Source organism: Urocitellus parryii, chromosome 4, assembly GCF_045843805.1.
Source record: "Urocitellus parryii isolate mUroPar1 chromosome 4, mUroPar1.hap1, whole genome shotgun sequence".
In the NCBI taxonomy this organism is placed as follows: domain Eukaryota; kingdom Metazoa; phylum Chordata; class Mammalia; order Rodentia; family Sciuridae; genus Urocitellus; species Urocitellus parryii.
Window position 1 is genome coordinate 21,067,079 of NC_135534.1, and position 14,491 is coordinate 21,081,569.

Here is a 14,491-nt window from a genome sequence, read left to right on the forward strand (position 1 = left end):
TATAGATCCAGTTTGGGAAGAATCGACATAACAGTATTAAGTCTTGCTGTCCATGAACATAGGATAGCTCTCCAACTTAGCTGTATTTTTTGTAATTTCTTTCACCAGATTTACAGCTTTCTGCATGTAAGTCTTCTATATACTTTTTTAGATCCATATACCCTCCTCCTCCCCTCCCCTCCTCTTCTCTCCTCTCCTCTCTCTCTCTCTCTGTCTCTCTCTCTCTCTCTCTCTCTCTCTCTCTCTCTCTCTCTCTCTCGTGTATATATGTGTGTGCTAACGTAAATGGTGTTGTAGTTCAAACCATTTCTTTGTTCACTGCTGGTATATTGGAAAGCAGTTTCTCTTGAAATGTCTTCTTTTAAAGAGAAGCAGAATACCATTTGTATAATTCTCTGCCTTTGATTAGTTTCTATGATCAGTGTTACTAACAATTTTGGTGCCTTTGGCAGCAGGCATTCCAGAAGTGGTGCTTTCACAAGTACCATTTTTGGAGGTAAAATGTAGGCTATATTCATCTGGGGTCGAGTTTCTCAAACAAGAATGGTTTTTATCCCAAGGGAATATTTGGCAATGTCTGGAGACATTTTTGGTTGTCACAACTAGATGGAGATGGGTGTTATCGGCATCTAGTGGATGAAGTTTAGAGATGCCATTAAATGTCCTACAATTCATGAGAGTCCTCCCTACCCCCAGAAAGAATTCTCTGGCCCAAAACACAAGCAGAGTGATGCTTGAGAAATCCTGAGTCTAGCTTGTTACATTCTGTTGTTACATGGAGAACCTTGAAGCCTTAGAAATCCCTAGGCAGACTCTCAGGATTTGTTTTCTGAGGCTAAGTGCCTCCTCTGTCCATTAACTTGCTCTGGCACATTTCCTATACCTTGAACTTAGCAGCCAAAGGCCTACTAAAAAAATTTTTTTTTTTTTAACAGAGTAGTACTTATATTCTTCCTGATGTTTCCAAAAGACAGGCTCAGTTGGCCTGCATTTCTTACAGAAGAGAACCTGGTGATAATATTCTAATCTGTTGCTGGCATCTTTAGCTCCCTAATCTGTGTTTACATGGCACTGAAAATCAATTCTCCCTGGTGCCAGGCTCTGTTCCTCCTCAGCACTCTGGCACCATTGGCAGAAAACACCTCCCTAGTCTCTTCACAGTGCTACCCTACTCATTTATTTTATTGCACAGCTGTTCTCCAGAAAATGTTTCTTGAGGCATAGATCATACAGGATGCCTTTGGAGAGGGGGGTTGGAGTCTTTATCATTTGTGTTCCCAGTTGCAGATCCACAGCACTTGGAAAGCATCTGGTTATTCCTGAACTGTTTTCCTGTTTGTAGCTACCATCTCCTCCCCCAGAATAAGCTCCCAGAATATGAAGTTTGTTTCCTTCATTTATTTTCCTTCCTCTCTTAGCAACTAGCATTTCGTTCATCACAGACTAAAAAAGTAATTTACCTTCTTTCCTTTTGTGTAATATGCTCTTCTAGTAAAGTTGGAGGAAGTTGTAAGGATCTAAAGTAATTTGTGAGACTGGTAGTCAAAGGGAGATAGATATCAGCCATCTAGATTATAGATAAGCAAGCATGGGGAACAGTTAAGAAGCTCAGTGGGTCAGAATGAAACTTAAGTCTTTAAAAGAAAATGGTAGAACTTCAAACTAAAAATTATTTGTATTATTATATAGTTTAGGAAAAACAAGAAAGTACATTTTAAGAAAATTCTGCAAACTCATTGTTTTATGGAATGAGGTGTTACCAGATTCCAGAATCATAAAAAAATATAAAGCTGATTAAAATATTCAAAAAGAAAGTCTGGCTGGTATCTGACCTTCTTTATGACCAAAGGTTTCCCATATTCTCACATCACATGTGATTATTGAAGAAACATTTTTCTGTTGAGGTTAAAGGAAGGGACATGCTTTAACCTCATCTGAACAGTATGACATAGGGTCCTTAATAAGGGTTTGAGGCCAGTGGGTATGTTGACAACACTCCTAAATGCTATCTTTCTCAGGTTTTCATGTAGATCATGATAGTTTGGGACTATCTGTGAATTTGTAAGATTCAAAAATTAAGGGTATTGGTTTTTCTAGAACAGTTATTTTTCAACCTTTATTTCATTATTATCCTCCTGAGAAACCTTTTTAGACATTTTTTCCCCAGTCATCATTCCATGAAATTTTAATGTCATAGATAAAATTATTTATATACTCTGGCATTTGGGAGGGGAACAAATGATTACAGTGTCTTTTGGGAATGGTTACCTCACTTCCCCTGGCCCTCATGTACCAGTTTTAACCCTCATGAAGGCAATATCACCCATGCTGAGACCTCAGAAATCTAGAGATATATCATTATCCTTGGAAATGAACTGTTACTTGTACCTTTCCTTACAAATTAAAACTGGGACAAGGACTGTTAATAAATTAATGTTGAAAAGTGTCTTCTGATGGCCTGCAGCAGTTATAAGAGTAAAAAGAATGTGTTTCTTTATCTTATGCCTTGTATGGAAGACATTTTCTCTCTGAACAATACCTTGATCATTTGAGGAAAGAATAGGCAAACATCAGGATTAGCAGAGCAATAAATGCAGCTCTCTAAACGGAAAAAGAAATCACAGATCACAAGATGCTTTTGCAATGATATGTGGAGGGGAAAGAGTAGATTAATATTGAAGAATCCAGGTATAAAATTGTCCATCGTTCCAAAGCTAGTATGCTCTAACAAGTTCAGTTTCTGAAAATAGGAGTTGATTTGTAGCAGAGAATACCATTTAGCTTATCTGGCATCTAAGAATGTTCTATTCTCCCAAGAGGGTTTGGCTCTGTCTGATCACAAGGGTGGTTGTGTATGAAATGCACTTCGGAAGGAGGAGGAGGAAATGACATGTTCATGTAAATGAAATACAACTGCAAATTAAAGTGTCACCCTGTTAAAAAAAATCCATTTTTATTTAATTGGTTACCAAGGGAAAAATGTCATACAGAAGTATATATCAGGGAAAGTTAAACTGTGAAATATTACAAGCAAATCTGGATTCAAGGAAGTTCTTGGGGGGGAATTATAAAAAATTGTCTTAATAAAAATATTCTGATGCTGCAAAACTAGCTCATGAATTTCTGCCCTGTTACATGCCAGGATTCTGAAAGGGATTAACAAATATTTCCTCATTTGTTCTTTACCATCTCTCTATCCAGTCAGCTGTGTGCTAGCTGCCTCTTCCCTGAAGGGAGCCTTCTTTTGAGATGTATTATGAGGAAGAAGGTCATCTACAAAGGAGATGCTTTCTCAAACAGTGCTGCTTACTATCAAAACATCCAAGGACTAAAATTAGCTTTTGGCTTTTCCATGTTCATGGTGTCCTCCCACTTTTTACTTTCCTTTCTCCACATTTTTATGAAAACACATCTGTCTCTTTAGATCATGAGCCTTCTACTAGATGGTATACGTACAGGACCTACCACAGTGTTGGCACAAAATAAATGTTAAGTGATAACGGAAGGGTTGATGAATGGAATTATATTTCTACATAGAATTGTTTCTTAGGATATAATATGTTTCCTCTTTGAGGTAAAAACCTTGCCATATGAGATTCCACGGGTTTTTTTTTTTTTCCCCAACTTTAGTTGTGGTTCTTTCTCTTTTCTCCATTCTACTAATCTCACTATTCTGTTCTACAATGGAAACATGCAGATAAATTATGTATTGTTCTGTCTTTGTTTTCTCCTCCATCAGGGGCAGTGATTGGTGATGGACAGTCTGCTGTGGCCAGTAACATTGCTAATACCACCTATCGGCTCCAGTGGTGGGACTTCACTAAGTTTGACCTTCCAGAGATAAGTAATGGTAAGCCAATGTCAACCTGGGGTCCTGGTGGAATGGGATACATTTCTGGAGGCCTCACGTAGTACTGGATTTTTAATCGTCTCATTGGGTAGTTGATGGACACAGGCCATTCTACAGCTCTTCTGCTCACCTCAGCACTCCAGCTAACATGTCTTGAGCCCTGAGGAATTTTTGGTCTAGTAGTTCACTGGCCAAAGTCTAAAAGTTAGATGGAACTAAAAGGATCAGAAATAGAAGGTAGTATCAGGACTGAAGGCTACACCTTGTGACCCTTGAAGAGGAATATAGTGATGTTAAGCTCATTTATAAATCCAGTCCTGATTGGACTGAAGTGAGTGGTATGGTTTATTTCTTTTTTACAGATATATCTGTCTAAAACTTCTTTTTTCCTTGCTTCTGGAGAAGTTCATAGTCTCATGTTCCCATTATTCACTTGGAATCACAACTTTGTAGACATTTCATTTCATTTGGTGTTTAAGGAAGGACTGTCTCACATTCCTGAAAAGTGGTAGTTCAGACCTTGCTTGTTTTCTTCTGATGGTAGGCCTCATCTGACTAGAGATTCTAACCATCACTGCAAAATTTCTGTTAAACTGTTCTTTATTGTACTGTGAGCCCCTGTTCCCCTTCCTCCTGTTCGGTTTTACCATTGAATTTCCATAGAATAAGCCTAATGAGGGGCTGGAGTTGTGGCTCCGTGGTACAGCACTTGCCTGGCATGTGTGAGACACTGGGTTTGATCCTTAGCACTGCATATAAATCAATCAACCAACCAACCAACCAACCATTTACAACTAAAAAAATCTTAAAAAAAAAAAAAGAAGAAGAAGAAGAAAGAAAGAAAAAGTAAGAACAAGCCTAATGATGCCTTCCAAGTAACATTCCTCTAGCTATTTGAAGGTAAATTGCCTTTTCCCTTTAAATCTTTCTTTTCAGGCCTTACTGCCTTAGATTGCTTTATCTTGTGTCGCTTCCAAATCCTTGGCAGTTCTGCTCATCTTCCATTTTAACTTTGGCAGGGTGTGGAGGTGGGAGGGGAGGTGACACAGAACAGAATAGAAGAGTCTTGACATGAGCTTGTACCTAGTACTTTGGACAGTATTCATCTTATCTAAGATTTCAGCAGCTTTTTCTGAAGCCACTATTGAGTTTGCAGTCACTTAAAATTTCTTGATATATTATTATTAAGCCAAAACTCAAATGCTCTGTACTTAACTTGTGTGGCTGGAATCTTTTAAAAACCAAAGCAGGTTTGTATTTGTTTTCATGAAATTTTATCATGGCATCATTGATTCCTAGCTCTTGCCTCTCAATATCTTATTGAACTTTGATTAGTCTTCTCTCATTCTTATATCATCTACTAATTTGATAAACACCCATCCCCTTTCTTTCTTCAGATTATTAGCAAAACTGATAAATCAAAGCAAAGTATGGTGGCACAGGCCTGTAATCCCAGTGATTTGGGAGGCTGAGGCAGGAGGATTGCAAGTTCAAGACCAGTTTCAGCAATTTAGGGAAGCCCTGAGTAACTTAACATGATCTTGTCTCAAAATAAAAAATAAAAAGGGCTGGGAATGTGGCTCAGTAGTAAAGCACCTCTGGGTTCAATCCCTAGTTCCAAAAGAAAAGAAAAGAAAAGAAAAATCAGTGAATCAGGACACTGCACTAAGCTTTGTTGTATTATGGGTTTTGTCTGTTGATTTGGGTTCATAAATTACATTTTAGAACTTAGTTATTCACATCTGAAGTATATGTTTCCTGTCTTATCTGTAGAAAGGATTTGTTGGATACCTTAAAATAATTAAGATGTTGTCTATTTGTGGCATTTCCCTGTATGCCAGTGTTTTCTTCTTTTGTGGGGGTGGGTGGGGAGGTGGTTATCGGGGATTGATCCTGGGGCATTTAACCACTGAACCATATCCCCATCCATTTTTGTATTTTATTTAATACAGGGCCTCACTGAGTTGCTTAGTGTCTTGCTAAATTTCTGAGGCTGACTCTGAACTGATGATCCTCCTGTCTCAGCCTCCTGAGCCACTGAGATTACAGGCCTCTGCCCCCAACTGTATAACACTCTTGATATTTTTATCAAAGGAAATGAGGTTGTTTTTTTATGTTCTGTTCCTTAGTGAAATCTCATCCATTTCTTTCTAAATGCTTATAATCCAGGTATGTTCAATAATCTGTTCTTTAATCCTACTAGGAATCCATAGCAGTTTACTTTCCCTTATCAAAAACCAAATGTGCTTGGGTTTGGTGGCACACGCCTGTAATCCCATTGGCTTGGGAGGCTGAGGCAGGAGGATCTCGAATTCAAAGCCAACCTCTGCAACAGTAAGGTGCTAATCAACTCAGTGACACCCTGTCTCTAAATAAAATACAAAATAGGGCTGGGGATGTGGCTCAGTGGTTGAATGCCCCTGAGTTCAGTCCTCGGTACCCACCCCCAAAGAAAGAAGAAAGAAAACCAAAATGTGTTTGTTGGGGCTGGGGATGTGGCTCAAGCGGTAGCGCGCTCGCCTGACATGCGTGCGGCCCGGGTTCGATCCTCAGCACCACATACAAACAAAGATGTTGTGTCCGCCAATAACTAAAAATATAAATATTAAAAATTCTCTCTCTCTCTCTCTCCCTCTCTCTTTAAAAAAAAAAAAATGTGTTTGTTCATCTCTACTTTTCTGGCCCAAATCTTACTGGCTGTAATTTTTTTTTACAGTTAATTTGTTTCCTTAATTTGTCACTTTCTATTGATATAATATGAATTAGGTAATACAGTCACTGTTCAAAAATTTTAGAAATATAAAAAGATGTACAATATGAAGCCTTCCAATCCTGTTCCCTGCCACCTACCATTTCTTACCACAGGCAACCACTGTTAACAGTTTCTTGTCTGTCTTTTCAAGGATATTATGTATGTATAAAAACAAATGCAAAGTAATATTTTCCCACCTTTTATGTATTCTGAATGGCAGTACACTGTACCTATTTTTCTTATGTTTTTTCTTTAACAGTATATCTTAGTGATCTTTACATATCAGTATAGAAAGAAATTATTCAAAGCTGAGGATGTGTAGCTCAGTAGTAGAATTTTTGCCTACCATGCAGGAGGCCATAGGTTCAATCCCCAATACTACATTCAGTCAGTGAGTTTACTCATTTTTTATGGCTGCCTTGTATTTCATTGAATAAATTTTATTTTTTAACTTGTGTTCTATTAGGTTGTTTTCAACCTTCTGCTATACAAGCTATATTACAGTTTGTCATCTTGCACATGTATAAGCATATTGATAAGATAAATACCTAGGGGCTGTGGATGTGGCTCGAGCGCTCGCCTGGCATGCGCGCGGCCCGGGTTCGATCCTCAGCAGCACCACATACCAACAAAGATGTTGTGTCCGCCGAGAACTAAGAAAAAATGAATAAATGTTAAAATTCTCTCTCTCTCTCTCTCTCTCTCTCTCTCTCTCTCTCTCTCTCTCTCTCTTTAAAAAAAAAAAAGATAAATACCTAGAAATTGAAATTTCAGGGAGGAAAAGAGTATGTACATTGGTAATTTTGGTAGATCTTACCATATTGCCCTTTGTGCATATTGTGCCACTTTAAATTCCTACCTGCAATTCATGAGAGTACTTGATTCCCTAAACTCTTTCTGATAACTTTTATTGAATTCTTATATATTTGCAAATATGATAGTTAAAAAGTAGTATGTGCACATTTTAAATTGGTCCCAAACAAGGTTGTGTGTCTCTTTGTACACTTGACCATTTGCTGCTCTGTCTTGACCTGCCTACATGCTTTACCTCTTTCTCTATTGTGTTAATGGTCTTTTCCTCAGCAACTCTACAGAAGCTCTTTATAAATCAGAAAATTAACTTATAATAAGAGTTTCCTACCTGTCATTTATCTTTTGACTTTGCTGAAGGTTATTTTTGTCATAGAACTTATTTTAAATCAAAATTATACAACTTTCCTTTTATGGTTCCTAGTTTTTTGTGTCATCATTAAGATCATTTAGTACTTTATATTTTAATTTTTTTGTATTTAAAATCCTTGATTCTTTAGGAAACTTAATCCCCCTTAAGAAGACTGATCCAACTTTCTCCCCATTATGGCTCATTATTTGTCCCAGCCCATTAATATTCCATTTGTTTCCACTGATTTGGAATGTCATTTTTCATCATACTATTAATTTTCTGTGTGTATCCAGACATATTTTCTGACTATTCTATTATAGTGAACTGATTGTTCAGATGAGAGTTCACATGTTGTTTTTTGTGTTTTGTGGTACTGGGAGTAGAACCCAGGAGTAGAACCACTGAGCTGCCTTCCCAGACCCTTTTTTAATTTTTTATTTTGAGACAGGGACTTGCTAGGTTGCAGAGGCTAGCTTGGAACTTATGATCCTCCTGCCTCAGCCTCTCAAGTTGCTGCAAGTATATAAGCATGTGCCACTTTTTCCAGTGTGGGTTTCATTTTAGAAGATTTAGAATCTGGTAGAACTAGTTTACTGTTTTGTTTTGTTTTTTGTTTTTCACTTGATAGGAACATTAAAACTACCTTTTAGCCTGTCAGGTGGCACATGCCTGTAATCCCAGTGGCTTGGGAGGTTGAGGCAGCAGGATCGTGAGTTCAAAGTCAGCCTCTGCAATAGCAAGGCACTAAGCAACTCAGTGAGATACTGTCTCTAAGTAAAATACAAAATAGGGCTGGGGATGTGGCTCAGTGGTAAAGCACCCCTAGGTTTAGTCCCTGATATACATACATACATACATACACAAAATGAATACATAATTTTTTAAAAATTTAAAAATAGAATCTGGCAGTATAATTTTTATAATCACATTTAATTTATATAAATACTTAAGGAGATTAAATATCTTTATCTTATCCTACAATATGATTTTCAGTTTATCCAAATTTCTCTTGTATTCATAGGAATGTTTTAAAGTCGTCTTCATATAAATCCTATACATTTCTTAAGATTTTTAACTGTCATACTGCCTTTGTTTACTGGTTATAGTATTTACTTTATTAAATCTCATGGAGTTATCTAAGTATGCTTCCTGGAGATAATAATTTTACTCTCCATTCCAGTTTTTTACATTTGTGATTTTGTTATTGCAATACTGGGGGTTAACCCAGGGACATATTACCATTGAGCCACATCACATTGATTGATTGATTAATTCATTGATACTAGGAATTGAACCAGGGGTACTTTACCACAAGGCCACATTCCCAGCCCTTTTTATTTTTTGTTTTGAGACAGGGTCTCACTAAGTTGCTTGGGTCTTGCCTAGTTGCTGAGGCTGGCCTTGAACTTATACACCTTCTGACTCAGCCTCCTAAATCACTGGGATTATAGGTGGGTGTGTGCCATGGTGCTCAGCTTGTGATTTCTTTTCTCTAAGTACATTAGTGTTAACCCTAATAATAGTGATATTGTGTATACCCTCCCCCATTAAGTGTATTACTAGCTATAGGGTTGAACTAGAATTACTTTTATTATTTTAAAAATTATCCAGATATTCCTCTTTTACTAGTCATTTTTATCAAGAATAGTATTGAACTTATTTATGCCCTTTCAGTATTTATGATTTTATAATTTATAATTTTTGTAATTATGAGTTTATAATTTTTCTTTTCTTAGATCTAATGTAATCAATTATGTTAATTATATAGCCATGTTTGGTGGCACACACTTGTAATCCCAGTGACTCCAGAAACTGAAGCAGGAGAATCACAAGTTCAAAGCCAGCTTCAATAATTTAGCAAGGCTCTAAGCAACTTAGTGAGACCCTGTCTCAAAATAAAAAATAAGGGGCTGAGGTTGTGGCTCAGTGGTAGAGTGCTTGTCTAGCACACATGAGGCACTGGGTTCAAACCTCAGCACCACATAAAAATGAAATAAAGATATTGTGTCCATGTACAACTAAAAAATAAATATTAAAAAAAATAAATTTAAAAAAATTAAAAGAGCTGGGGGTAGCTCAGTGGATAAGCTCCCCTGGGTTCAATCCCCAGTACAAAAAAATAAGTCATATAACATTTCACCCATTGTTATATTAGTTGGTTAAGCCCTACCTGGTTTTAATGTATTTTTTCATTGATATTCATAAGCAAAATGGATCTTGGTGGTTCTGTTTTTTAATGATATTTTTGTAGGTGTGGTGTTAGTGTTGTTTGTGTTACAAATATAACTTCTTTTTCCTTATTTTGTCTGTAGCTGTTTAAAGAATAACTGGAAGAACTTCAGAGCAGTATTGGAGTTACTTACCTTTTTTTTAAATATGGACCAATTCATGAATTTGCATGTCATCCTTATGCAAGGGCCAAGCTAATCTTCTGTATTATTCCAATTTTAGTATATATGCTGCCCAAGGAAACCCTTTTTTACCCTTCTTTGCCCTTAAAGATCTGGGTCTGATTCTCTCCCACAGCTAAAACATAAAGAGAAGTGAATGCTTTGATAACCTTCTGTCAACTTCATTTGACATTATTTGAGATATTTATTTTGATCCTGGGTCTCAAGAAGTTACCAAAGCTATCCTAGAATTTGTGATTTTCTTGCTTCAACCTACTGAGTCACTGTGATTATAGGCATGAGCCATTCCTCCTGGCTTAAGTACATAATTACATAATTGTGTGTGTGTGTGTGTGTGTGTGTGTGTGTGTGTGTGTGTGAGTGAGTGAGAGAGAGAGAGAGAGATGGGTGCTAGGGATTGAATACAGGATCTTATGCATGCGCAGCAAGCAGCCCCAAGTACATAATTTTTAAACTACACTAGTTCAAATCTAAGCTCAAGTATCATCTAGCAGTATGACTTTGGGTAGTTTAATCTCTCTATACTTAATTTTCCTTGTCTATAAATAAAGATTGTAATAATGTAATAATGCAAACTTCATAGGATTGTTATGAGAATCAAAAGAATTAACATGTATCAAGTACTATTAAATACTATTAAAATATTTTTAGTTGTAGACGGACACAATACCTTTATTTTATTTGTTTTTATTTTTATGTGGTACCAGGGATCAAATCCAGTGACTCATGCATGTTAGCAAAGCACTCTACCACTGAGTCACAACCCTGGCCCTATTTTTCAATATTTTTATTGGTACATTCTAATTATACATAATGGAATCTGTGTTACATATTTGTATATGCATGTGATATAACAATATAATTTGGCTCATATCATTCCCCAGTGTTTCCCTTTTTTCTCTCTTCCTCTCTCCCCTTGGTCCTTTTTCTTTACACTACTGATCTTCCTTCAATTTTCAATTTTCATGAGATTCCCCCCACTACCACCTTTCTTCCCCCCCCCCCCCCATTTTCCACATATGAGAGAAAAGATATGACCCTTGACTTTCTGAGTTTGGCTTATTTCACTTAATATAATGTCTTACAAATGACATGATTTTATTCTTTATGACTACATGAAATTCCATTGTGCATATATGCTTAATTTTTTTTATCTGTTCATTCATTTACATGTATCTAGGTTATTCCCACAGTTTGGCTATTGTGAATTTTGCTGCTGTATATATGGGTATTCATATATTGTATAGTATGCTGATTTTAATTTTTTTTAATTTTGGGTGATAATTTAATTCTTTAGGATTGATACCTGGGTCATCTGGTGGTCCATCCCTAGTCTTTTGAGGAGCCTCCATATTGATTTTCATAGTGGTTATACTAAATCTACAATTCCACCAACAGTGTGAAAGTCTTCCTTTTTCTCCTCATCTTGTCCAGCATTTACTATTGTTTGTATTCTTGATGTTTGCCATTCTTACTGGAATAAGGTGAAATCTCAGTGTAGTTTTAATTTGCATTTCTCTAATTTTTAAAGATGTTAAAAAGTTTTTCATGTGTTTGTTGACTATTTGCATTTTTTCTTTTGAGGAGTGTTTAGTTCTTTTGCCCATTAAAAATTTTGTTGATTTATTTATTTGGTATTAGGAATTAAACCTAAGGCTGCTTTACCTTTGAACCATATCCCCAACCCTTTTTATATTTTTTATTTAGAGACAGGGTCTCGCTAAGTTGCTAAAGCTGGTTTTGAATTTGTAATCCTCCTGCCTCGGCCTCCCAAGCCACTGGGATTATAGGCATGTGCCACCACACCCAGCTTGCCCGTTTATTAATTGTGTCTTTTTTTTTATGTTAAGTCTTTTTTTTTAAAATTTACTTTTTTTTGCAGTGCAGGGGATTTAACCAAGAACCTTGTGCATAGGAGAAAAGCATTCTACCGATTAAGCTACATCCCCAGCCCCTCATGTTAAGTTTTTTGAGTTCTTTAAAAATTTTGGGTTTTAATTCTCTGTCAGAACGGTAGCTAGCAAAATTTTTCTCTTGTTTGTAGGTTTTGTCTTCACATTCTTTATTATTTTCCTTGCTATGCAGAAGCGTTTTAATATGATACCATCTCATTGATTAATCTACTTAGTATTATTTCCTGAGCTTTAGGAGTCCTATTGAAAAAGTTGTTATCTTTGTTGGAGTGTTGGTCTTAGTTTCTGGTCTAATTTCTAGGTCTTTAATCCATTTTGAGCTGACTTTTGTGCAGGATAAGAGATAAGATCTAGTTTTATTCTTTTACATATGGATAACCATTTTTTCCTAGCAGTATTTGTTATAAACATTGTCTTTTCTCTAGTGTATGTTTTTTGACACATTTGTCAAGAATAGATGACTATATGTGTAGGTTTGTCTCTGAGTCCTCTATTCTGTACCATGAGTCTGTGAATTTTTATGACAGTACCATACAGTTTTTGTTATTACAGCTCTATAGTGTAATTTGAAGTCAGCATTGCTTTTTGGGCTTAAATTGCTTTCACTTTTCTGGGCCTATTATTCTTCGAAATGAATTTTGGGACTATTTTTGTTTTTTTCTAATTCTGTGAAGAACATTATTGGTATTTTGATGGGTTTTGCATTGAATCTGTATATTGGTTTTGGTAGCTTTGTCATTTTAACAATATTAATTCTGCCAATACATGAACATGGAAGGTCTTTCCACCTACTCGTGTCTTCTTTAGTTTCTTTCTTCACTGTTCTATAGAGTTTTCACTGTAGATGTCCTTTACCTCCTTGGTTAGATTTATTGTTAGGTTTTGTTTTTTGAGGGTATATTGTTTTTCTGATTTCTTTCTTAGCAGGTTTATTATTTAAATGAATACCACCATTTAATAATGATATCAATATCATTATTGGTATATAGTAAAGCTATTGATTTTTGTATATTGATTTGGTAACCTGTGCTGAGTTTATTAGCTCTAGCAGTATTCTAGTGGAGCTTTTTGCATCTTCTAAGTATAGGATCATATCATCTGCGGTGATGATTTGACTTCTTCCTTTCCTATTTTTATCCCTTTCATTTCCTTCTCTTGCCTAATTGCTCAGGCTAGAATTTCTAGCAGCGGTGAGAATGGACACCCTTGTCTTGTCCTGGATTTTAGTGTAAATGCTTTTAGTTTTTCCCTGTTCTCTATGATGTTAGTTTTGGGTTTGTCATATATAGCCCTTATGATGTTGAAGTAAGTTTCTACTGTCCCTGGTTTCTTCAGTGTTTTTATCATGAATGGGTGCTGGATTTTGTTGAAGGCTTTCCTCTGCAGCTATTGAAATGACTATGTGATTTTTGTCCCTGATTTTATTTATGTGGTAAATCATTTGTTGATTTGTGTATGTTAAATCATCCATGCAACTCTGGGATAAAAGTGACAGAGCTTGGGATGTGGGCCAATGACAGAGTAGCCCTCTGTTCAATCCCTAGTGCTATAAATAAATAAGTAAAATTTTTGCAAGCTTCAATTCATTCACACTACAGCTTCCTATCATTTTCTTCTTTATTTGTCATTGATTCTGTGTGCCCTCTTCCATCTTTGAATATGACTTGTAAAACTTGAGCTGATCATAGAGCATCATGAACAACTAAATCGGCTTATGTAGTTATGATTCTCCTTTCTTTCTTATTTAAATCACTTGAATTGTTAGAATTTAGCATTTTAAAAGTGTTGTATTTGGCAGGGGTGGTGGCTGCAAGCTTGTAATCCCAGAGGGTTGGGAGGCTGAATCTGGAAGATCCCAAGTTCAAAGCCAGCTTCAGCAACTTTGAGGCCCCAAGCAACTTAGTGAGTCCGGTCTTAAAATAAAAAATAAAAAGGGCTAGGGATGTGGCTTAGTGGTTAAGCACCCCTGAGTTCCATTTCAGTACCTTTTTTTTTTTTTTTTTTTTAAAGAGTTTGATTCTTGAGAAAATCCTGAACTCTAGGAGTCAGGACACATACATCTCATAATGGCCAATGTTCTTTTCCATGGTATTATCCTCTAGATGAAGTCTCTTTTAACTGAGGTTTGTATCATTCACTTTTTCTCTTTTTGGTACTGGGGATTGAACACAAGGATGCTTTACCACCGAGGTCCATCCCCAGCCCTTTTTTTTTTTTTTTTTTTTTGAGACAGGGTATTGGTAAATTGCTTAGGCCCTCCCAAGTTGCTGGAATTATAAGTGTGTATCACTATGCCCAGCTCACTCTTAACTGTTTCCTTGTTGGTCCAAAAGAGGCATATTTACAGTTGAGCTCTTTACTCTTGATAGATTTGATGATTAGTAGCATAAGTTGGGAATTACT

The 14,491-nt window shown here is 36.3% G+C and overlaps 1 protein-coding gene and 1 non-coding gene across 10 annotated transcripts in view; one reads left to right on the plus strand and one right to left on the minus strand.

Moving 5' to 3' along the window:
• Ambra1 (autophagy and beclin 1 regulator 1) overlaps nucleotides 1-14,491 on the plus strand; it is a 188,699-nt gene that overhangs the window by 135,501 nt on the left and 38,707 nt on the right. For all 9 annotated transcript variants that reach the window (XM_077798123.1, XM_026399088.2, XM_026399090.2 and 6 more), the window contains one exon: nucleotides 3,740-3,850. In XM_077798123.1, the coding sequence (XP_077654249.1) occupies nucleotides 3,740-3,850 (111 nt within the window). The remainder of the gene's footprint in view (nucleotides 1-3,739; nucleotides 3,851-14,491) is intronic.
• LOC113190076 (U6 spliceosomal RNA) lies at nucleotides 10,135-10,237 on the minus strand. Its single transcript, XR_003301736.1, has one exon. It is a non-coding gene; the product is annotated as a U6 spliceosomal RNA (small nuclear RNA).